Source organism: Macrotis lagotis, chromosome 1 (genome assembly GCF_037893015.1).
Source record: "Macrotis lagotis isolate mMagLag1 chromosome 1, bilby.v1.9.chrom.fasta, whole genome shotgun sequence".
In the NCBI taxonomy this organism is placed as follows: Eukaryota; Metazoa; Chordata; class Mammalia; order Peramelemorphia; family Peramelidae; genus Macrotis; species Macrotis lagotis.
The window spans coordinates 608,291,498-608,318,321 of record NC_133658.1 but is presented as its reverse complement, the minus strand read 5'-3'; the positions used below and the strand labels follow the sequence as shown (position 1 = coordinate 608,318,321).

At 36.0% G+C, this 26,824-nt stretch overlaps 1 protein-coding gene across 5 annotated transcripts in view; it reads right to left on the bottom strand.

The window, feature by feature from the left end:
• The window catches only part of CLASP1 (cytoplasmic linker associated protein 1), a 379,426-nt gene that overhangs the window by 17,781 nt on the left and 334,821 nt on the right, over positions 1 to 26,824 (bottom strand). For all 5 annotated transcript variants that reach the window (XM_074214965.1, XM_074214964.1, XM_074214967.1 and 2 more), the window contains 2 exons: positions 25,418 to 25,608; positions 23,567 to 23,695 (listed from right to left, as the gene is read on the bottom strand). In XM_074214965.1, the coding sequence (XP_074071066.1) occupies positions 23,567 to 23,695; positions 25,418 to 25,608 (320 nt within the window). The remainder of the gene's footprint in view (positions 1 to 23,566; positions 23,696 to 25,417; positions 25,609 to 26,824) is intronic.

Genomic DNA, 26,824 nt, shown 5'->3' with positions numbered 1-26,824 from the left:
TGAGGAAGCAAAACTTTCACTCTTTGAAGACAATATAATGATTTATTTAGAGAACCCTAGAAAATCAACTAAAAAACTATTGAAACAATTAGTAACTATAGCAAAGTAGCAGGATATAAATTAAACTCATATAAATCATCCACATTTCTATACATATAAACAATAAAATCCAAAGACAAAAGATAGAAAGAGAAATTCCATTTGAAATAACTGTAGACAACATAAAGTACTTGGAAATAAATCTACCTCCCAAGACAAAACCAGAAACTTATATGAACACAATAACAAAATATTTTTCATACAAATAAAGTCAGATCTAAATAACTGGAAAAACAATAATTGCTCATGGTTAGACCAAGTTAATATAATAAAAATGACAATTCTATCCAAATTAAATTATTTATTCAATGCCATATCTATCAAACTATGAAAAAAATTCTTTAGACTAGGAAAAATAGTAACAAAATTCATCTGATGCAACAAAAGGTCAAGAATATCAAGGGAATTGGGGTGGCTAGGTGGCGCAGTAGATAAGAGCACTGGCCCTGGAGTCAGGAGTACCTGAGTTCAAATCCGGGCTCAGACACTTAATAATTACCTAGCTGTGTGGCCTTGGGCAAGTCACTTAACCCCATCTGCCTTGCAAAAACCTTAAAAAAAAATCAAGGGAATTCCTGGGGAAAAAATGCAAAGGAGGTAGTCTAGTTGTACTAGATCTAAAACCATATTTTAAAGCGGCAGTCATCTAAACTGCCCGGTAATGGTTAAGAAATGGAGTATTAGACCAGTGGGGTTAGAGTAGATACAAAAGAAACACTAGTAAATGACTATAGTAACAAGCATCTGGGTTAACTCACGATTCAACAAAAAATGATGGGAAAACTGGGAAACAGCATGGCAAAAACTAGACACAGACCTACCTCTTACATCCTATATCAAAATAAAGTCAAAATAGGTACAGGATTTAGACAAAAAAGGGGGGCTACCCCAAACCAACTAAGAGAACAAGAAATACTCCATCTGTTGGATCTATGGAGAGGGGAAAAATTTATGATCAAGCAAAAAATAGAGAACATTATAAACTGGAAAATGGGTGATTTTGATTTATTAAATTTAAAAGTTTTTGCACTAATTAACCTATGCTGCCAAAATTAGAAGGGAAAAACAGAAAGCTGGGAAAACAATTTTCATAGCTAGTGTTTCTGATAAAGGAACTCATTTCTAAACTATACAGAGAACTGAATCAAATTTATAAGATTAAAAGTCACTCCTCAATTGATAAATGGTTAAAGGATATGAACAGGGTGTTTTCACATGATGAAATTAAAGTTATATATAGTCTTTTGAGAAAAATGCTCCAAATCATTACTGATTAGAGAAATGCAAATTAAAACAACTATAAGATACCACTTCACACCTATCAGTTTGCCTAAAATGACAAAAAAGGAAAATGAGCAATATTGGAAAATTGAGACATTAGAGCACTATGGGTAGAATTATGAACTGATTCAGTCATTCTGGAGAGCAATGTCCAAAGGGCAATAAAACTAATCATGTCCTTTGACCCAGCAATTCCAATTCTAGGACTATACCTCAAAGAAATAATATAAAAATGGGAAAAGTCCTCCATGTTCAAAAATATTTATAACAGCTCTTTTTGAAGTGGCAAAGAATTGAAAATTAAGGGGATGTCTATTAATTGGGTAATGGCTAAACAAATTATGGTATATGGATGTTACATAGTACTATTGCTCTGTAAGAAATCATGAGTGGTTGGACTTTAGAGAAGTCTGGAAAGAATTACATGAACTTATGCTGAGTAAAGTGAGCAATACTAAGAGAACATTGTACACATTAATAGCAACATTGTGAAATGATCAACTATGATGGATGAAGCTCCTTTCAGTAGTGCAGAGCTCAAGGACAATCCTGAGAGACCCCCTATGGACAATGCCATCCACATTCAGAGGGAAAACCATGAAGCTTGAATGTAAACTATGTCCATTTTCCTGAAACTTCTTTTATGTTTTTCCTTCCTTTCTCATGGTTTTTTCTTTCCCCTTATTTCTAATTCTTCTTTTACAACCTAATATGTAAATATGTTAAACACAAACGTACATGGCACAACTTTTACCAGACTTTTTGCTACTATGGGGAGGAAGGAGAGAAGGGAGGGTGGTAGAAAAATGTGGAACCCAAAAATGTGCTAATGGATTAATGATGAAAAAGTAACACTACATGCAATTGGACAAAATGGTCAAAATTAAAAAATATTAAGAAAATTTTTTAAAAAAGGAAAATTGCTTGGGTGGCACAGTGTATAAGGGGGCTGTTGCAATAATTGAGGCTTTGGTATATGAGTGGAGATGAAGTGTCTTTTTTAGGATTTATTAATGTGCCACTTTTCACAACTGCTCCAATATGGATTATTCTTATCTTTGCTAATTTGTTTGATATGAGGAAACCTCAGGGTTATTTTGATTTACAACTCTTTTATTATTGATGATCTGAACAATCCTTTATATGTTTTATATGTTTATAAGTTTTCAATTCTTTTGAGAACTGTTGGTTCAAATCCTTTGACTATTTTTATCAAATGAGAATGATTCTGTGTTGTGTATTTGTTAGTTTTCTATATCAGAAATATCTGATTATTTTTCCACATTGACTGTATTCATTTTCATACTAATTATGTTAATTCTATCCACTCAAAAGCTTTTCAGTTTTTATAAAATTAATTAAACTAAAATAAATAATTCAACAAATATATTAATTAATAAAAACTAATTAAATTAAAAACTAATTAATGAATTAATAGGTGTGTGACCCTGGGAAGTCAACCTGGACTGCCTTGCCAAAAGAAAAAAAAAATCTCCTCAGCCATAACTCTGAAGATATCTGATCTGATTCTCTTCTAATTTTTTTTAAATGGCACGACTTTTAATATTCAGATCTTGGATTCATTTTTAGTTTATTATGACAAACTGTGTAAGATAAGAGTCTAAACTTTATTTCTTCCAAATAAGCAATTGGAATCTAAATAACACTTGACTAAACAGGAACTTGGGATTTTGAAGATAAGTTGAGCTGAGATGAATAGTCAATTAAACTTTTGGTTAACTGATGAGGTTATATAGATACCATTATTTGAAATAATGTTAACAGGATGGGGTAGAAAGAGGAAAAAGTTAGTACTGAGATACAGTGAATTAAAAACAATTTTTAGACAAGAAGAAATTAGAAGAATTTCCCACTGAAACTTAATGAGTATTGCCTGAGGAATCAGAAAACTTAGGTTCTAACAGCAACTTAGGGGTGATGCTAACAGGAAATGGACTTGCCCATTCCATTAGTGTAACAATCAGGCACAATTTTGCTGTATCTGCATTAGAGAATGCCATCTGTATCCAGAGAAAGAATTGTGGAGTTTGAATAAAGACCAAAAACCATTATCTTTAATTTAAAAAAGCTGTTATCTTATTATGTAATTTTGCTATCTCTTATACTTTATGTTTCTTTCTTAAGGATATGTTTTCTCTCTCATCACATTCAATTTAGATTAATGTATACCATGGAAAGAATGTAAAGACTAACAGACTGCCTTCTGTTGGGGGGGGGGAAGCAAGATTAGGGAAAAAATTGTAAAATTCAAAATAAATAAAGTATTTCATAAAAAAAAAAAAAACTTAGGTTCTATTACATGGCATGTACCAGGTGTGAAACTTTGGGAAATAATTTAATTTTCCTAGGTTTCACTTACCTTAACTGTAAAGTAAGGATAACAACTGTTCCAAATTTAAGAGAAGCAATATGATAGAGTAAAGGAGCACTGGCCTTGAGGTCAGAGGATTTAGGTTCAATGAATTATTACTAGGATAACTATAGACAAGTCACTTAACATCACTTGGCTTCAATTTCTCCCTACATAAGTCTGTGTGTGTGTGTGTGTGTGTGTGTGTGTGTGTGTGTGTGTGTGTGTGTGTGAGAGAGAGAGAGAGAGAGAGAGAGATTTGAGTAAATACTTCATTCTTGTGAAGATAAAAATCCTGTGGAATTATTGTAATCTATAAATTGCTATAAAAAAAATAAATAGGGGCAGCTAGGTGGCGCAGTGGATAGAGCACTGGCCCTGGAATCAGGAGTACCTGAGTTCAATTCCGGCCTCAGACACTTCATAACTACCTAGCTGTGTGGCCTTGGGCAAGCCACTTAACTCCATTGCCTTGCCAAAAAAACCCCCTAAAAATAAAAATAAAAAAAAGTAAATAATATTAATATTATCAACAAAAATAAGTTGATAATGACATTATAAACAATGGAATGTGTCTTTTCTAAAAAGTCATGATAACATCATAGGCATGCATTTTTCCTCTTCACAATTTAAATTAAAAAACAATGCTAATAATGAAGTGGGACATTCAAAGACTCCCTAGTGATCTAAATGATTAAACATACTTTAAAAAACATGTGCCGTTAATGACTTATGAAATATAGGACTAAATGAAATCAACATTAATTTAACAATTATATGATAGCACAGATTTGAAGACCTCACTCCCTTCAGACCCTGTCATAAAGGGATGTAAAGTCATTTACTCAACAGATGAAAGCAAAGCACAAATCAGCAAGGAAAGCTTTTTTTTTATTCCTGACACGGAACAGCTTAAAAAGTCCTATGGAGACTAGAAAGCAAGCATTTTAGAATCCTATGGTGTTTTTTGTATTTGCATACCTAGAAAGTAGTAGATACTTAGTAGAAGTTTACTGACTTGGATTAAATCAATAAACTATGTTGAACTAAGTACTGTAGTTATTGCTCAGTCATATTTCAGTCATATTCAATTTTTTGTGACCCCATTTGCTGTCAATAAACTATGTTGAACTAAGTACTATAGTTATTGCTCAGTCATATTTCAGTCATATTCAACTTTCTGTGACCCCATTTGCTGTTTTCTTTGTAAAAATACTGGAATGATTTGCCATTTCCTTTCCCAGCTCATTATATAAATGAGGAAATAGAAGCAAACAGGGTTAAATGACTTTCCCAGGGTCACATAGTACTAAGTGTATAAGAACAGATTTGAACTCAGAAAGATGAAACTTTCTGACTCAGGCCTGGCCCTCTATTAGACTATTCCATGTAGGAAGCCCTAACAACAACAACAACAAAATTGGACTAGGAGTCAAGAGGTTAGAATTTAGTTCTTGTTGGTAACCTTGGGCAAGTCTCTTTACTTTTCTGGTCTCAGATTCTTCACTTATAAAACTAAGAAGTTGGATCAAATGAGCTCTAAGGTAATTTCTAGCTTCAACATTTTATGATTCCATAAAGGACTTTGGGATATCACCTCAGTCTTAATCATAAAAATGAAAGGGTGCTTAAAAAAATAACAATCACGTAAGGTCATACATTTACTTTGAAAAAAAATTAAGGATATTTCTGCCTAAACAAGAAATTTGGATTCATCTAACATGTTTCTTCATTATTGAATTCCAAAAGAGTTTTGGCTAGGTCTACCCAAGATGCTTATATAGTTCGTGCAAAAAAAAAAAAAACCAGCACAAAATAACTTTCACAGCTCTTATACTCATATGGGAGTATGTCACAGGCATGACAATTCTTCTCGTCTGCCTCAATTTCTCATTCTCCTTGATCATATATATTCATCAAATTTCTAAGTCTTCTTGAATTTGCCTCCACATCATTTTTTTTTGCATTCACTCCATACTTTTTACTGACAAGGTCACCACCTTAGTCCAGGCTCTCATCATATCTTATTTTGAATATTGCAAAAGTTCACTTATTGTCTTTGCCTCTGGTCTCTCTTTCCTTTCCTATCCATTCTCCATATATCTGCCACAGTGATATATTCCTAAGGAGAATCTGACTGTGTCATTCTGCAGCCCAGAAAGTTCTCATGGCTTCCTATTTCCTAAAAGATTAAATACAAACTACTCTGTTTGCAACTTAAAACTGTCAAACTTGGTATAATCTATATTTCTAGGCTATGTACATGATGGTACAGTCAATATGGTTTTCTTCCTGTTTTCCACACATGCATGTGCTGTGAACATTAATAACTTCTTTTTTTGACAATGTTCCAAATTTGAAGAAAGTTTTAATTCCTTTTGATTAGGAATAGGACTTTAAAACAGAGGTGTCATACAACTTACAACATTCTGATTGAACCAGATTAAAATGTAATTAGGAAATAATTGAAAAAATAAATATAAATAGGGCAGCTAGGTGGTGCAATGGATAGAGCACCAGCCCTGGAGTCAGGAGGCTCAGAGTTCAAATCGGGTCTCAGAAACAATAATTACCTAGCTGTGTGCCCTTGGGCAAGTCACTTAAACCCATTGCCTTGCAAAAAACAAAAAAATAACAACGTAGATAATATTGTGATATTTTAAATCAAAACGCAGTCTACAAGAATCTTTTATCCGGTTTAGTGACACCCATTTCTATTTCAGCTTGACACCACTGTCTTATAACACACTTTCTGATTACTGTACTCTTTACATTTTATCACTGTCTACTGCCTGGGGCATTTGCTGAGGAGGTCCCTCTTAAATGATTATTACATAGTCACTTAAATAACAGAAACATTACAGATGCTTACAGGAAAATATACTGTAATTATGTGCTAATCCCTTGAAAATGCAACATAAAGACACTACACTACTCAGAATTATTAATGCAGATAGCTACCTTTAGAAATCTTAGAAGTAACCTAAGGGCTTGCTTTAGCTATTAATATGATTGGGGCAGCTAGGTGGCATAGTGGATAGAGCACCAGCCCTGGAGTTAGGAGAACCCAAGCAATTAATATGATTGGTTAGTCAGTATTGACTGAGAGTACACTGTGTACATAACATAACTGAAAAAGAGGAAGCCTAGATTTTGTGATGACAGGGTGTAAATGATAAAGCTCAAGAAAAAGGACTCTTGCTTCCTTGGGGAATGGAAGCTAGACAGTAGTATGTGAAAAAGATTAATTTTAAAAAAATACTTATTTGAAAAATATGGAAAATAAAGATGACAAAAATTATGCAACTGCCTGAAGGAGTTTAACATTCAGTTGAGGATTTATAAACCTATGCTATGTTTTCCTTAATTCACTTCCTGTTATTTAATTTTTATGTTTTCCCTTCATCCATCTCCCAAAATCCAGGGCACCCATTTCCCAATATAATGGGGAGCCAGGTAGCATAAACAACATGGTTGTGCACAATGCTTGGATGAGCTGAACTTGGATGACCAACTCCATTCCTTCCAAGCAGATTACTTGTCCTATCACTGTATCCTTAGATTCTTAGGGTATTGATATCTGTCTAGCCCCTAGACACTGCCATCCAACCTGCCAATGTAGCCTGAGGACTCTTGGACTATGCTACCTAGCCTAGGATTTCTGGGCTTTTTTGGTCATTTTCTAGCTAAACTTACCATATGTATATGTGTGTGTGTGTGTGTGTGTGTGTGTGTGTGTGTGTGTGTGTGTGTGTGTGTGTAGCATGAGCTGCTTGAGAGCAGGACCACATTTAAAAGGAGTCTGTTTAAAAGCAATACTCCTTTTTACTGAAAAAAATTGACTATCTTATATAAAGCTTTATTTTTTAAAGGAGGAGTTCCAGTACTTTAGAGTTCTTAATTTTTACTATTTCTGATATATGTATGTAAAAGAAAACCAGTGAGGATGAATCTGCTCTTTTTTTCCCCCACCTAATAAACTGCCTGTGATGGGAAAAGGACAAGGAAGTAAACATGGTCAGACACAAAGATAGAAATGAGAATAGGAAAGTATTGTTGGGGTTAGGAGGTCACAGAAATTTTCCATATAATACTGAATTGAGTTTGAGGGTGGGAAAGAAAAGTCCCTTAGGAATGCCCTACATACCAGCTCTGCCACTTAAAATTTTATCATCTAGGGGACAAGTTACTTTACTTCTCTGGACTCAAGTTTCCTAATATACAAAATGAAAGGATTGGAATAGCTGACTGGTAAGACCTCTTCAAGCTCTAAATTTATAATTTTGTAATCCTAGTTTTATAATCCTGTAATCCAGTTTTCAGAGAGCAGTGAAAAACTATACTTCAAGGTCTGTTTCCAAGTTAGTCCTGCTATTACTTGCAGTATGGGCCCTGGCAAGCAAATCAAGTCTTGTTTGGGGCCTTGATTTTGACATGAACAGTGACAATAAAATCTGCCCTACCTACTACATAGGGAATGCTATTAAGAGTTTTTAAAAAGTATAAAGCAGTTATCCAGAGCACATTATTTAGATGCTACTTCAGAAGTTATGTTAAAGAAAAAAAAAAGACTTCAAGGTGTCCTACAACTTCAAACTCATCTCCTCTAGTACTTTCCTGTGACTCTTAGAATTATTACCATTAGCTCTTTGCTGATGCATGGAAGACTAGTACCATGGTGAGAGGATTGCTGTACCCTTTTCAGGGTTGTTTTCTACCTCTGATGTCTACCTGAGTCACCTAACTCTCAATCTGTGGTTCCAAGAAGTTACAGCGTGCAGAGGCCACACCCTGGTAAACAGTTTTGGCAGGTGGTCTAAACCAAGTTGAGGGTAACCACAGGAATATCAAAATCATCAGTGAGTTGAGTTGTGGGGGTGGCTACCCCAAGCATTTGAAGTCTTCCACTAGTGAATTGGGTGGATGAGAACACTTTGTTCCCACAGTCAGGAAGGCAACTGAGCTTGGTTAAACACTGAAGACACCAAGGTAATCCACTCCATTTAGAGCTATCACGTTGTCTTGACTCCCTCGCTCCTGGATCATTATGACTTTGAAAGAGAGAGTGAGGAGGGTGATGTCATGTGGCTCACTTCTTTCTCTTAAATCCAATATACACATACAACAAAAGATATCACCCATACCTCTTCACCATTCTTCAAAGTCCTGTGGTAACAGGCAAGTATGAAGCATCAGGTGTGGATACACTGGGACCTGTGGTCACAACTCTGCACACAGGCAGCCTAGGTCATGGGTTGTTTCCCCACTAAAAGCAGTAGTGAGATTTCGCAGCCCCCTGGATGACTGAGGAGACCTTTTAAGGATTGTACTGCTTGTCTCCAGATGAGAGGAAGGAGCTAGAAAAGACGCTCTTAAAAATTGTCTGCTTACCCAACCCTGGCCTGATTACAGTGGCAGGTGGGGATTCCACAGTGTGGTTGACACAAAAAATCTACAAAAATTCTTCAAAGAAGATTCTACTCACCACTGGTGCATGGAACGTGAGGACACCCATAGACAACACCAGATCCAATAGACCTGAAAGACTAACAGGTCTTGTTGCAAGAGAACTCAGCAGGCATCACATCCAAATAGCAAGTGAAACAAGGCTGGCAAATGAAGGTCGGCCTACTGAAGTCAGAGCTGGATACATTTTTTTCTGGAGTGACTGCAGTGAAGGGGAGCACCATGAAGCTGGGGCAGGTTTTGCAACCAAAACTAATCTAGTCAACATTGTTGAATGCCTACCAAAAGGAGTGAATGACAGGTTCATGACAATGAGATTGCCATTTCCAGGAATATACCATGTCACCATCATCAGTGCCATGATGAACACTGATGAAGTTAAAGGAAAATTTTATGAGGACATGCAGACCCTTAACAAAGAAGTACCAAAAGAGGATAGGCTCATAATTCTGGGTGACTTTAATGCTAGAATAGGCTCAGATTATCAGACATGGTGGGGAGTCCTTGGGAGGATTGGAGTTGGAAATGGCAACAGCAACGATCACCAACTACTTTAGACTTGTGCATCTCTTGACTTTCTCATCACAAAAGCTGTCTTCTGCTTACACCTAAATACAATAAAACTTCCTGGATATACCCTCATAGTAAACACTGGCATCGATTAGACTATGTGATCATAAGGAGAAGAGACAGATGGTATGTTGGAACAACAAAGGCAATGTGCGGTGCAGAGCGCTGGACTGAGCACAGATTCATCCTCTCTAAGCTAAATATTCACCTTCAACCAAAGTTTGTTGCTAACTTGGAGGGAAAACTGAGCTAACATACAGCAATAGTGGAGCACAAAGAGAGTGGGCAGCTATCAGAGATCTGGTGTACAGCACTGCATTTGCTTATCTGGGTCCAAATACTCACAAACGCTAAGACTGGTTTGATGAAAAGATGGAGAAATACAGAAGCTGCTAAATGATAAATGAGAACTCCATAGGGTTTAACCATCCAGTTCTAAGGAGGCAGCATTTAATTCCATCAAAAGTAAAGTTCAAGCGAAGCTTGGAGAAATACTGAACTCTTGGCTTAGTAAGAAGGCAGGTGAAATTCAGTTTTAAGCAGACGAGACAAAGTTCTTTTATGATACCCTAAACGCTATTTATGGACCAATGGCATATGGTGCATCTCAACTACTCAAGTACTGAAGGATCCACATAATCCTAGAGATGGGTTGAACAATTCCATAATGTTCTTAACAGACCATCACCAATCATTTCAGAAGCCAATGACAGCTTACCTAAGTTGAAGTCAATCAGTCTCTAGCTGAAGTTCCAACTGAAGAAGAGGTTTTGAATGTCATTAGGCACCTTTCAAGTGGCAAAGAACCTGGTGCTGATTCTATTCCTGCTGAAATCTACAGGTGGGGGGGGTCCATTGCTCAACCACAAACTGATTGAAATTTTCCAGGCATTAAGAGATGAGTTATCCTCCAAGAATTCAAGGTTGCCTCCATCAGCCATCTCTATAAAGGTAAAGGGGATAGATTGTCCTGTGACAATCACAAGGGTATTTCTCTTTTAGTCCTTGCTGCTAAGATTCTTACCAGAGTTCTTTCTAATAGGCTGATCCTTCATCTGGAAGATGGTCACCTTCCTGAGAAGGAGTGTGAGTTCAGAAAGGATTGAGGAACAGCTGATATAGTGTTTACTGCTCAATAACTTCAGGAAAAATGCCAGGAACAGAAGTCTGTATACGATGTTTGTGGATTTGACCAAGGCTTTGATACTTTCAGTCATTAGGGTTTATGTAAAATTATGTCAAAATGTGGTTGCCTGGGGCAGCTAGGCGGTGCAGTGGATAGAGCACCCACCCTGGATTCAGGAGGGCCCGAGTTCAAATATGACCTCAAACAACTAATAAAACAAGGATGTGTTCTTGATCCCATACTTTTTAAGCATGATATTTTCAGCCATGTTATCAAATGCTTCACTGAGGATAAACATGACCTCAATGGCAGCTACCTCACTGATGGCAAATTCTTCACAACAACTTGAAAAGGCTACAAGCCAAGATCAGAGTTGAGTCTTGGTGGCTGATTTTCTGTTTACAGATGACTATGCACTTATGCAGCCTCTGAAACTGAGATGCAACGAAGTATGGAACGATTCTCTGCTGCTTATGCTCATTTTGGTCTAACATTTAACCCAAGAAAACACAAGTGCTCCATCAGCCAGCACCACACCATCCATACATGGAACCATCAATTACAACAAATGAAGAAGTTTTGAGTACTGTGGACAAGTTCACTCACCTTGGCAGTGACATTTCCAAGGAGGTACACATTGACAATGAGGTTGACATGTGCACTGCAAGAGCTAGCTCAGTATTTGGGAGGCTTCAAAAGAACTAAGTATGGGAGAGAAGAGGTATTAGATTGACTACCAAACTGCAAGTCTACAGAGCCACAGTGTTGACCTCATTGCTATATATGCCTGTGAAACCTGTACAGTCTAACAGTGCCATGTCAGGAAACTTAATCGCCTCCATTTCAATTGTCTCTGGAAGATTCTGAACATCACCTGGCAGGAGAAGATACCAGACACTGAGGTCCTTTCTTCAGCTAAACCATCTAGCATTCCAACATTACCACAGAGAGTGCAACTATGATGGGCTGGACATGTTGTTAGAATGCCAGATGTACCCTTGTCAAAAAAAACTATTTCAGCACACACAAGGGGGTCAGAAGAAGTGATACCGAGATATCCTGAAGGTAGCATTGAAGAATTTTAGAATTTTTTTTTTACAGCATGGGAAACACTGGCACAGAACTACTCAGCATGGCATGTCCTCATTACAGAAGGTGCTTCGCTACATGAGGAAGGCAGAATTGAAGCAGCTCAAAGGAAACATGACATATGTAAGTTTAGAATAAGCACTCCCAAGTGTTCACGTGGATTATTTGTGTCCAACCTGTGGTAGAGCTTTCCAAGTTCATTCTGATTTTATCAGCCTCAACTGAACACACTGTAATTTGTCTCAAAGTGATGCCATTTTGATCTTCTTCAATAACAAAGGACAAGAACCAATCAATCCCTGATACACATATTATAATGTAGACTGGACATTTCACTCGCTGGCTTTGCACAGTCTATGATTTTTTTTTTTTAATTCTTTGTATGCCCTTTTTGTATTGCACTTTATCAGAATTTTCTTAGAAGACATACATTGAGTAATTGAGAGACAGCTAGCCTTGAAAGTTAGTAACAGCTGGATTCAAAGTATGGGCAAATTACCTACCCTCTATGTATCCCCCCAAAATTCTTTTTAAGTTTTTTAAGTCAAGTAGAATATGTAGTCTTGCACTGCAAGTAGTTTCCACCTTTACATCACATGGCACGAGTGAAATCCACAGGGTAGGTCTGAGAAATAAAGGGTCCTAAAAGGGGAAGGGCTCATACTTCATGGGATTCTCAGCAAAGCATACAGAAAAGCTCATTGGTGCTTACAAATGTTTTTTTGATGATAACAACTTCTTCCTTGAGGTTCAGGACTGGTATCAAGGCCTGATGATCTTCATGAAGAAGGTGTTCTTGATTGGTTATGTGTCTTAATGATGGAACAACTACTGGGTATATGTCTTGGGGTTTTTGGGTTTTTTTTTTTGGTTTTTGCAAGGCAATGGGGTTAATTGACTTGTCCAAGGTTACACAGCTATGGGAATAAGTCTAAGTTGCTCAGTGAGTCAATGTTGCTGCTAACCATCTGTTAGAATAAATATAAATCTAAATAAAATTCAATTTATATCTTTTAAAAATTCAAAGTTGACAGTCATCGAGAGTTTTGTTCGTCAAAACTTTATTTTTCAAATGAAATTAAACTATCTGAAAAAAGACAGATAAACATGATTCAAGACTAAGGCATAATAAATATTTCTGGTTAGTTCTTTCCAGTGATCAAGTATAGCAGTGTAAAACTACATTTTTTTAGAAGATATTCACCATGTAATTAGTTGAAATGCTCCCCAACAGCTCATTTTTTTCTTTTATTCTACTCAAACAAACTGGACTAGGGTAAGCCAAGGATTTGGATGTAAATTTGTGTAATTTATAGTTGGAAAAAAGTGAAATAAAACCCTTTGTACTTTTAATGCTGTGGGATTGTATGCCCAAATTACTACTTTAGCTTTGTAGAAATCAAGGGTTGAAAGTAGTATAGTACAGTGGAAAACTGAACCAGGAGTCAAAAACTTGATAAAGTCTTGGCTCTGTCACTAATGTTCTCTCAATTTCTCTAGACATCAGCTTCTTTATCTATAAAATGAACAGACTGAATAAGATGATCTGTCTGATTTTTCTGATTATAATAAGAATTTTGATGTAATTATCTTTTTATATAGTTAACAACATAACAATTGGCTAATGACAAGTTAATGTATCCTTAGTCAATAAAAAAACACGAAATATTTCAGAAGAAATATTTATGTGCTTGTGTGTGTGTGTATATGTGTACCTCCACCCCCTGGAATCCTAGGTATCTTCTGTAGGGAAAAATTCAGTTGCCTGCCACAGAGAGAATTTATTGAAATTAGTAGGAACAGGTAATATGGAAAAACTTAAAATATCAGATTTCATTTATTTGTACCTGATAGCAAAAGCTACCTGAAAATCAGATCTTTGGGCTCCAGGGTGGGTAACTTGTAGGTGTAGGATAAATTCTGGTGCTATTTCAGGATAACACTTCCCCTGTTTTGGAAAAACTAGTCTGTGGTGACAGGACCCTGTTTTGGCAAGGAAGGGAGCTGTCCTTCATTCCACTTTAAATGCCAATCCCCTGATTTTTGGTGGACTGCCTGAACCAGGGTGAACTTTGGGTTTCACTTCTGTGTTCTATGTAACATAAGAATCAATGATTGTAAATGTAAGCTAACAGATAGAAAAGTAAATATGACTAGCAAAATGAAATGAGGATAGTACCTTTTTAATAAAAAAACTAGCTAAAAGTGGTGAAGAATTTAAGGAGAAATGGGGCAGCAGGATCACACAATGCTTTACACATTTGACATATATTTAAAAATTCTTTTCAATTTAAAACAAACCTAGTTGGAAAAAGAAAACCTCTAGAACTGAATCTTTAGTGACAATGAATGATAACCCTAATCCTTAATCAGTTGTCTGGGAGAACATATGCTAAAGAAAGACTCACTAATAATTGCTGTTGTTTGTCCTTTATTTTTGAAGGGGACCAGTGACATCAAGGGGTGAAGTTTTGATTTGCTCATGAATTGGATTTCAGTAAAGCAGAGTAGCACAAAGGTTTAAGTTCCACCCACTTTCCCAGAGTCACTGAAGTCCAGTGGCAAGAAAAGTAAAAAAAAAAAAAAAAAAAAAAAATCAAGACAATTGGTATTGGGCCCAGGATACAGTAGATGACTTTGGCATCTTTGATGTTTAACCAAACACCTATTTCAGAGTCACCTTCATGGCCATTGGAACAAATTATTTTTATATAACCATTTTAGTGGGGGAAGTCTTCACACCCCCGGAGCAGACATTCCTTTAACTCACCCACATGGGGCCTGTCAGTTATTTTCAATTTAGTTTGGCCCACCTGCTGAGATGGTTTTACTGGGGTATGGTCATTGCAAATGCTACTACTTCTTGGAACCAGAGGTTGAGAGTTGGATGGCAAGTAGACATGAAAGGTGGATAAGCAACCCTGAAAAGAGCTTAACAGGCTTTCACACACAGAGGAGCTAATATTAAATAGCTAGAAAAAAGTCCATTATTACTGTTTTTCAAGTTAGCTTCTAATAAATGTGATCAACAAATTCAAGTAGAATACTGGGAAATCGTCTCTTAAGAATTTTTAGCTTCTTTTACAGCAGATAGATCTCCTGCCTATGCATACACATATTTGGTTGGTTGGTTCTTGTCCTTTGTTATTGAAGAAGATAAAAGTGACATCACTATGTTTGAGACAAATTACATTGTATACAACTATGGCTGATTAGACCAATATGAGCTCGGAATGCTCTACCATAGGCTGGGCAAAAAATATTCCATGTGAACACCTGGGGTGGGTACTTTAGCTTACTAATGTCGTTTCCTTTGAGCTACTTCAGTTCTGCCTTCCTCATAGAGCACAGCACCCACTCGGATGAGGGCATGCCATGCTGGGTAGTTCTATGCCAGTGTCTCCCATGATGCACAATCAATTCTAAAATTCTTCAATGAGACCTTCAGGGTGTCAGAGTATCGCTTCTTCTGACCCCCTTGTGAGCCCTTGCCCTGTGTGAATTCTCCAAGGAAATAGTTTGGTTTTTTTTTTTTAGGTTTTTGCAAGGCAAATGGGGTTAAATGGTTTGCCCAAGGCCACACAGCTAGGTAATTATTAAGTGTCTGAGACTGGATTTGAACCCAGGTACGCCTGACTCCAGGACCAGTGCTTTATCCACTACGCCACCTAGCCGCCCCGGAAATAGGTTTTTTGACAAGTATAATCTGGCATTCTAACAACATGTCCAGTTCATCATGGTTGCACTCTCTATAGTAACTTTTGAATGTCAAGCAGTTTAACTTAAGAAAGGACCTCAATGTCTGGTATCTTCTCCTGCCAGGTGATCCTCAGAATCTTTCAAAGACAATTTAAATGGAATCAATTCAGTTTCCTGATATAGTGCTGGAAGACTGTCCAGATTTCACAAGCATATAGTAACAAGGTCAACACAATGGCTCTGTGGACCTTCACTTTGGTAGTCAGTCTAATACCTCTTCTCTCCCATACTTTCTTTCTTTTGGAGCCTCCCAAATACTGAGCTAGCCTTGGCAATGCGTGTTTCAACCTCATTGTCAATATATACCTCCCTGGAAAGGACACTGTCAAGGTGAGTGAACTTATCCACAGTACTCAAAGCTTTTCCATTCACCGTAATTGATGGTTTCACATATGGATGGTATGGTGCTGGCTGATGAAGGACCTGTGTTTTCTTGGTGTTAACTGTTAGACCAAAAATTAGCTTAAGTAGTAGAGTCTCGATCCATACTTTGTTGCATCTCAGCTTCAGAGGCTGCATTGAGTGTGCAATCATCTGCAAACACTCATATATCCATTCAACTAGGGGAAGTCTTCACATCCTTGGAGTAGACATTCCTCTAACTCGCTTTGGAGGCCTGTTACTCTCAATGTGGTTTGGCCCATCTGCTGAGATGGTTTTACTGGGGTATGATCATTGCAAAGGCTACTGCTTCTTGAAACCAGAAATTCAGAGTTGGGTGTCAAAGGGACATAAAAGGTGGCTAAGCAACTCTGAAAAGAGGTCAGCAAGCTTTCACATACAGAGGAGCTAATATTAATTAGCTAGAAAAACAAAGTCCAGCATTACTGGACTGCACCAACACTCCCGCAGGTGATATGGCATTAAGAGATAGTTATACCCCAAGAATTCAAGGATGCCTCCATCGTTCATCTCTATAAAGGTAAAGGGGATAGATTGTCCTGTGACAATCACAGGGGTATTTCTCTTTTACTCATTGCTGGTAAGATTCATGCCAGATTCTCAATAGGATGATCTTTCACCTGGAAGATGGTCACCTCCCTGAGAGCTAATGTGACTTCAGAAAGGGTCAAGAAACAGTCGACATGGTGTTTTCTGCCACAAGTTCAGGAAAAACGCCAGGAACAGAACAGAGATCTGTATACAATGTTTGTGGTTCTGATCAAGGACTTTGATACTGTCAAAATTTGGTTGCCCAGAGAGATTCATCAGTATTGTACATCAATGCCATAATGGCATACAAGTCCAAGTTCTGGATAGTGGATGATGCTCAAGAGATTTCCCAGTCTCCAATAGAGTAAAACAAGACTGTGTCCTTGCTCCCATGTGCGCACGCGCGCGCACACACACACACACACACTTCCCATGTATAATATCATCAGGATTTTTGTGGTTTGGTGTTTCTATAATCTACACTAGAGTTTGGAGCAACTAGGGGATGCAGTAGACAGAGGGCCAGACTGGAATCAGGGAGACTCATCTTACCATGTGACCCTGGGCAAGTCACTAAACCCTGTTTGCCTCAGTTTCCTCATTTATAAAATGTGTTGGAGAAGGAAATGGTAAACCACTCTAGGATCTTTGCTAAGAAAACCCTAAATGGGGTCATGAAGAGTTGGACATGATGTAAACAAGTAAACAAAATAAAACAAATGAAAAAATACCAAACCCTCAAAGGCTAGTGGCCCATATTAAAACAATGCTTATATCACAAAGGATATAAAATAACTCAGTGAAGATTACCTATGACCAAAGATGGAGGTGGGTCAGTCTAATGTAGAAAGTCTGAGGGATAAGAGATGGACAGACAATCCCAGTCCTACAGTGGTGTTCAAGAAATATTAAACCAGGGGCAGTTAGGTGGCTCAATGGATAGAGTACCAGCCCTGGAGTTAGGAGGATCTGAGTTCAAATTTGACCTCCAGCACTTAATAATTAATTACTTAGCTGGGTGACCTCGGGCAAGTCATTTAACCCCACTCCTTGCAACCCCCCCCAAAAAAACAAAAAAAAGAAATATTAAACCATTGTATTAAGAAGCTATGAAGGATTTCTGGAAAAATATAGATAAGAACTGCATAGGTATAGCAGGTTGTAATTTGTATCAGTGGAGAAAATAATCATGACAATGAGATGAATGACTAAAAAGTAGGAAAAGATACCCATGTCCGGTTTAAATTAAGGTACAGCCTAAAAGTACCTTCTGGAAATCACTGATAAGAGTTAACTATAATAAAAGATGTGGTAGAATTATAGCATCCCCTTGAAGCAGCTGTCCTAATGCAAAGATAATCTGTAGAGAAGTCGATCAATCAATAAACATTTACTAAGCACCCACTACATGCCAGCAATGCACAGAGGAATACAAATACAAAAGAGGAGGGCAGTCCCTGCCTTTAAGAAGCTTACAATGTAAAAGGGAAAGACAGCCTACAAATGGATCCAAATCAGGGTGAGGAGGGAAGCCAAGTGGGAAATGAAGAGATGGACATTGTTACTTAGGCTGATATATTTAAGTTCTCTTCGAGATAGGTTAGAATGTGATACATAGTTCTTCTTAGGGACATTAGTACCAGAGAAGCAAGGACAGAAGCTTGGAGTTCTATTAACTTGCAAAGAAAATAGGAAAACATATAGAAGCAAAGAATTTCATCTTTGATTCTCAATTACCTCATCTATGAAAGGAGAGAATTGGATCAGATGACCTCAAAGGTTTCTTTCAATGGAAACTTCTAGCCCTGTGCAGATAGTGTCATCAACCCCAGGCATGAATGTAGCAAAGTTAATTGTTAATAGAAAGGTTAGAAAGTTAAAGAATAAAATGCACAACTATTTTCATTTGAAGAAATCAAATTCTTGGAAAATATTACTATGCTACATTTCAAGAATAAATTAAAAAACAATACTAAGTTTAAAGCTGTTTATTTTTAATATAAAATGAATGAATCTATTCAACTGAAATTAAGCATTCTAACATTTCCTTTTAAACTGGCAAAACATAGTCTGGAAATTTCTACCCCCTTCAATTTAATCACCCCCCCCCCCAATTGCATTTTAAAGCTACTCACCCGTATCACTGATCTCTCTAAAATTCACAGGTAAATCTTTTCCTTTCTGTCTCCTTTATATATCTTCTGGCTCTAAGCCTTAGATCCCTCTGGATCTCTACCTGATCACCCTCCTTTTCCAGCACTGAATGAAACTTTCATTCATTCCCCATCCTTCAGCTTTCATTCACTGGTCAAGATGATGAACTGGAACACTCTTTACTCCCATTTTCACTTCCAGGCTCTCTCTTTTTACTGACATCGTCAGTAATCTTTCCTTGAGATTCACCTGAACCCCATCCATCATCACTCAATCAGAATTCCAGTATTCTTCAGAACAATTCTCCTTTTCTCCTCATTGAGTGGGATGCTCTTATGTCCACTTTCTGGCCCAACTCCTGCCTTCATGTTAGGAGACTACAATATACAGATTGATATTCTCTCTTCAATAGCATGACCTCCCAGTTCCTCAACCTACTCATTTACCATGATCATTTCTTCATACCATCTCAGCTATACAGACATATTTTTAATCTTTCCATCATTGACAAATGCACCAATTTATGAACTTCAAAATTTTTAAGCTGACTACAATGTTGCCAGTCCATGTTTCCTACTTTGCCAATCCAAACTGTGTTCTTCCTAAACCTGACCTTCTATCCCTTGACCCCTTAGTTGTCCCAGACCATCAAACTACAAGCTCTCCTCCCTTCTCCATCCCGACCTTTCATAAAAGAAATCATAAAAGAATTACATTACAAAATGCTTTATCCAATTATTTTAGTTTCACAAAGGAAGTTATACAGAAACTCTGAAAAAATTTTTTTCTTTCTAGTGTGCCCAGATTCCCAAGAATTCTACAACTCTACAATGTATGCTTCTCTTGAATCCCTTTCTGCATTATTCTAATATTGAATTTCAAACCTCAGATGTAGATTACTACCACCATGTACTGACTTACCACTAAACAAAGTTGTTGATATACATGAAACCATATTGAATAGGTCTACTAGAAATTTATGTTGCATAATTTCAACTAGATCTTCAATGAGGTAAGACAATTCTTTTATACCCCCTAATTCACTATCCCAGCAGTGAAAGCTACCTTTTCAAAACCTTTTTCAACACATCTCAAATCTCCATTAGCTCTCCCCACTCTGCCTCATATTTCCCTAAAAATTTGAGGCCATTAAGTAAGAGGCAAACAGAGATTGAATAAGTGACAAAATAGAGATGATAGAGGAGGCAATCTGCTGGAGAAGATAGGAAGGCAAGATGACCTGGCAAAGAGAATGGGCGTCTTAATTATGTGAGTTGGGGTGAAGGCAGAGACAATGGCAGAAAGCATATGGATGCCATGAGATGAGGAAAGGAGAAGCAGGAGCTCTCAACAAATAGCTTCATTTTTTTTCAGTGAAATATGAGGCAAGGTTCTTTTGTTGGGGATGGAGGGAAAGGGGGAAATAATTTTTTATTTTTTTCAGTTTCATGTAAAGATAGTTTAACATTCCTTTTTTAAAGATTGAGTTTCAGATTATTTTTCTTTCTTCCACCCCTCCTCCTGAAGACAACAAGCAATCTGATATAGTTATTAAATATGTGCAATTATGTAAACATATTTCTCCACACTGGTTAATTTGTGAAAGAAACAGAACAAAAGATGAGAGCCACAAAAATATGCAATAAAAAGCAAAAATTTGTATACAGATTCCATAGTTTTTTCTCTGGATGTGGATTTGGAATTGTCTTAGATCACTGTATTGCTGCTGAGGAGAACTAAGTCAATCACACAATACAGCTGTTCCCATGTACAGTGTTCTTCTGATTACTTCACTCAGCATCAGTTCACATCGTCTTTTTAGTTTTTCTAAAATCTGCCTGCTCATCATTTCTTATACTATTCCATCATATTCATATGACACAAATTATTCAGCTGATCTCCAATTGATAGGCAACCCCTTAATTTCTAATTATTTGCCAGAATTGCTTTAAATAATTTTGTACAGATAGGTCCTTTTACTTTTTCTTTGTTCTCTTTGGGATATAGATCTAATAGTAGCATTACTAGATCAAAGGGTATACATAGCTTGCTTACCTTTTGGGTAAAGTTCCAAATTGCTCTCTAGAATGGTTGAATTAATTTACAACTCTGCCACCAATACACTAGTGTCCAAATTTCCCCATATCTTCTCCAAAATTTATCATTTTTCTTTTCTTCCATTAGTTACTCTGATAGATGAGGTGGTACCCCAGAGTTGCTTTAATTTTCATTTCTCTAATCAATAGTAATCTAGAGTATTTTTTTATATGACTATAGATTACTTTAATTTCTTCATTGGAAAACTGAAGCAAGGTTCTTGGATAAAAGGGTGGAGGAGAGGGAACTATGAGAAGTTTGAGGAGGGATAGAAAAGTTTTGAAGAGCTTCTTTGGAGAGTGAAAAAGTAAGTTAATTAGGGAAGTGTTAAAAGGAGTGCCTTGATATAATGAAGGTCCAGGTGAGGGTAAGTAACATAAGCTTGAGGATATCTGAAAAGTTTTGAAAAAATTCCCTTATTAAGCCAATTTTATATTAAGTTCCATCAAATTTTTAAACAATTTGGAAATTTTTTAAGGTCCAAATTATTGAAATTTCAATGTGAAAGAGAAAATGTTCTCTAGAAATTGTTATATAAATTTAAGCTGTTGGTCAAATTCTAAAATACATAAAACTGAAATATTGCTGGTTTGGTATTGAATTATTTTTATTAAAAAAAAAAAGAACAGGCTAGTGAGAAAGTTTTGTTGTGTGAACCTAGCAAAATTTTAATACAATTCTCAAATGTGACTTTCCAAATTTTATCCCAAAATGCCTCTCAAAGAATGTTTATTTCAACAGAGAAGGGAAATTTACTATTATATTCTAAGTAGTGTCTGGCATATTATGCCTATGCAACAAAAACTCTTTAGTATTTTCTTCAGACTCTGATAGTAGATCTAGCTTGGACTACAAAAATCTACAGAGATCTTTATCCTTACCTTTACCTTCTGCCATTATTTTGTAACTACTTTATAATAACAAACTCTTAAGTTCAAAAAAGATTACATTCCAAAATCCTTTACTCAATTATTTTAGTTTCACAAAGGAAGTTATACAGAAACTCTCTGAAGATTTTTTTCTAATTTGCCCAGATTCCCATTTGACCTCTCTCACTCTCTTGACAAAGGTTGTGTCTCATCCACAAATTCCCACGTAAACCAAAAAGGTATCAGAAATATTTCATAGTATTAAACACAACTTTGCAGCTAGCACTGAAACAAAGAAGTTAAACTTTTTTCTTGTCTATGTGTGAAATGAATCTAAAAATTTCTGAATTTCTTCAGGAGTGATAAATGTATGAAATCAAGAGAACTGAATGTACAAGTAGAAAAAGTGATATGAAAACAAGGATAACATCACACTATCAAGTAAGAGGAAGACAAAGATTGTATAACTCTTTATATTCCAACCTAAAACAACACACAATTTTAGTATTTTAAAAATATCTTTACACTAAGATCTTTAAAACACCCTTTACTTAACACCTATTACTATTACATATTACAAAGTACTTGGCCACAAGATAACAATCTTATTGATGATTCCAGGGTGTGACAACTGATCGATTTTCTAGCAAGTAAAAACTGCAAAGAAACATTTTTATAAATCCAGATTTTTCATTAAGGTATCTTTCTCCAATAAAAATCAAATTAATCCTTCTCTTAACTATGGTATAATATTTGCCAGTTTGAAGAAATGTAATAAATAAATAAAACTTATTGGAGTAATTGGCTTTATACTCTGTTCTAGGGTCACACCCACGGTATGTAATTTTAACTTGTTAAAGTCACTGAAAAAATCTAGAAAAATGATTTCATTTTCTATAGCACTTTTTGTTAGAAATTAAAGTTAGAATCTTAAAGTTAGAACTTTGAATCAGGAAGATTTGGGCACAGTGAAAAGAGTACTGAAGGGGCAGTCTGAAAGGCTGGAGCTGAATCCTGGCTCTGTCAATGATTACTTATGAAACCTCAGAAAGGGCCATTCTCTTCTCTGAGTCTCTGTTGTTAGGTACTTCCTACTTCTAAATCAATGATCTCAGATCTCACACAGTACACACCTCCACAGATGCTCACACATAAAAACACACATGAACACAGAGGCACACCTCCCTCTTCTTAAACTTTCCACAAACACTTGTTAACTTGAAGTATTCATCAGCTATAGGAAGGAGACATAGCCTGTAGTGATGTCTTCAGATTACAGAAGTGACTAGTCAGAGAGAGCTGCCTTCTCTTAGTGACTCATTTTCTGCTTAAGAGAACTGTTTATGAAAGGGAAGCTAAGCAAAAAATTTGATCCCCTTACTTTCTTGTAACAGTTCACCAAGATAAATGCAAGGGTGTCTACTGTAGAAAATGAGGTGGCTAATACCCCACAATTATACAAAGAACTGTGGAAGTTCCTTAGATTTGGGATTAAACTCAGTGACCCTAAAGTTCCTTTCAGATTAGCCATGGAAACTTTATAGTTAATGGGATTTCTGTCCTGTATTAAAACAAGAGCTGATTTCAGAAAAAATTATGCCAGAATGTTTTAGATATAAATTTTAAAAGTCATGTTTTAGTTTTTTTTCTCCCTCTCTCATCCCATTCAGTCATTTTCTGGATTTCATTTGACAGCTGGAGATTGGTCAGTGGAGATTTACCTTCAATCCCAGGGACAGGCAGTTTGCTTACCTCTTTATGGGAATCTTTATGTGCCTCCAGGGTTTTCATGATTGTCAATTCAGCATAGTTTTTAAATCTCGCTGGTTGGTTTCTCAGAATTTCTCGTAACACTCGTAATGCCAATGCCCGTATTGAATGCTGCAGTGGAAATAGAAAGAGAGGTATTAAACTATGTATGATTGGCAAACAAAGCTTTATTAAATAACCCATTCCATTGCTTCTACTTCCATTGAAGTCTGATTCATTCAAGAGAAGAGGCAGAACAAACTTCATATTTATAAAATGTCCTTTTATGTGTGATCAGTAAAGCAAACTGCAAATGAGGAACAAATTTTCAGTCATTCATCTCTTGGAATATCTTTGTTATTATGGAGGAGGATACCTATATTTTACATTAAAACAAACAAAAATGAACCTTGTCATTTTATATTAAGCAAATGCTTGAAATGCTTCTAGACTCAAGAAATACAGTTAGAACCTAGTCTTACTTTCTGACCCTGTGAGTGATGAGATCATTGGTAGAGACTCGTAAATCTCCTTCAGTTTACCCATGATCTTCCAATTCTGGATGGTAGCCATTCTAAACAGAACTCTTAATCTCAGTAAAAGAGGATGGAATTTACACTAAACAGTATCTAAAAGGTACATCCTGATTCTTTGCCATTCATCTGTATAATTCACACACTATCACAACATTTATTTATTCTCCATATGACATCATTTTATCTTGACTAAAAAAAGCATCCTAAGTCTAATGACTATAGTAGATGGTCTTTTGACTAAAGAAAAATTTGCACATCTTTTATCACTTTTCTGTCTCTAAATAAAACTAATGAAACATATTTAATTAACATTTCTAAATATTTGATTACTAAATACTCAAATTATAGGCATAATAATATGAAAGCAACTCTATAATAAACTTTCATAACACACTTTAACATCAATTATTCTAAATTTTTGTATTTAATTTTTTAGGAATTTTCTCTACCTGGACCTTCCTTTTTCTTTCATTTTTTGATTCTTATAGTTTGCACAAACTCATCTCGGGGTGGTAGACTTAACTTTTGGGATAGAATTCATATTTTAATATTCATTTACATCTCAAAAATGGGACCAATTTAATAATCTGGAGGAAGCTGGTATTCTAACTAAATCAAACTGATTGCTAATTAAGCAATCAAATTGACAAAAGAACTAAAAAAAAAAAGAACATAATTACATTAACATAATGTTACAGGAGTTTCATCCTATGATGGCATAAGATGAAAGGTAGTTCTCAGTCTGGTCTGCTTTAAATGAAATATTTTATATATTGTCTAATATATATATATGTCAAAAGTAACATAAAAGAAAAGTAAATAAAAATTGACCTGAATTTGGTCTATGTTATATACAAAAAGTTTAAAAGAAATCGGTCCATTTTATGATATAATTGCATGCCAAACCAAAATTTCATGAACTATGCACTACTATGGAACCAATCTCTTTGACATAGGCCTTATAAAGGAAAAAATATGGTTCATACAACTTCTTAGGGCAAAAATTAGTTATGATAAAGCATAAAAAATAGTTTTAGTTCTATCCTGACATCAACATTCATTAAAAAAAGTTTCCAGAGGACAGCTAGGTATCACAGAGTTCAAATCTGACCTCAGACACTTAATAACAACCTTGCTGTGTGACCCCACTGCCTTAAATAAATAAAATTCTAAAAAAAAAGTAAAAAAAAAAGGTTCCATCAAAAAACTAAGAGAGTACTGGAGGCACAAAAAATAAAAAGTCAAATCCAAAGAAAACTAGATAATGATCATGCTGCCAAAAAATAAAAAAATTAAAGTCCAAAGTAAAATGTCTCACATCTTTGTCTCCAAGTGTTTCTAGCAGTAAGAGCAAAATTGTTTTGAAGTGTTCTTCCCATACTCCTAGGTTATCTTCTCGGGTGATCTTGAGTAATTCTAATAAGGCTCCTTTCCTTTCTTCTACCCGTTCATTGTGATTGGACAATTCTTTCAGGAGATCAGCTACCAAATCAGAATGGTCAATGGGTACTATGGGAGAGAAATTGAAAACAAGAGATCATTCCACAGAGAAAAATCCAACCAGAGAATATTTTGTCTATTGCTCTGCACTACTTGAAGTCTGAACAAATGGAAGTGACTGATATAGGATACTATCTTGAACAACTTTGATTCACTCATGAAGATCCACAGGTCAATCTTTTACTTCTCTAAAATTCATCAAAGATATGAGGAAATAAACACTTAATAAATACCTTGATGTTTTGCTAAAACCAATTTTCCCAGGAATATATCTGAACATAACTGAATGAGTATTCTAGGTTCTAGTAAAACTGAAGTAAACCTTCAGGTTAGAAACTCTTATTATTCCTTCCAGTTGTGGGGAAAAGGTCTGGAGGTAACAAATCAATATTTAGATTATGACTTTCCTCCCACCTAGTCACAATTCTGATAAGACACACAGTATACTCCGAAATTTTAAAGGGGAGGAGTTAGGATTTGGGAACAATGTCAACTTTTATATTACTTACTTTACTGAGCACTACTCTTCTTATGAAGATAGTGAACTTATCAGAGACATAAACACTGAAAGCTTACTATGAATGAATAGGACAGTTCCCCAGAGTAGTCCTATTCTTTGAGAGAATTTTTCAGATGAAAAATTAAATACCAGGGACAGCTAGCTTCATAGGCATATTTCTCTAACTCCTCTCACTGGAGGATAGACATGTTCAGAAATTTTACAAAATTAAATCACCTATACCTCTTTCTAATTATCTCACCCTTCTTTCCAAAAATAATAAAATTAAGATAAGGCTTTTTCCAAAGGAAAAATTCAGCAGCTAACACCCTGCCTCTGAGCAGTCAGAGGTGACCAACGAAAGCAGTTGAGTAGTCTTGATTCACTGACCAAGTTCTGAATAGACAAAAAAAATTAATCAATATTTTTTCCATCAATTTTTTTCTGACCAGAGGAAAATGGTTATATGTAAGGTAACATTTAATGATATACACAAAATCATTCAGCAGGAAAAGATTATAGTCCATTTCTTGTCACTACAAAGGACTTTCTTAAGAATCAAATGAGGTAACATATGTAAAGTTCCTTGCAAAGTTTAAATGTTAAATCATCGTAACAATAATGTAAAGCTTAATAAAATAGACCAAAAATATATACTGAAAGCTACCCATGGCAATGAGAGGTTTGAGCTATTCTATATAAAAACAGTTGAAAAGAAGTCCCCTG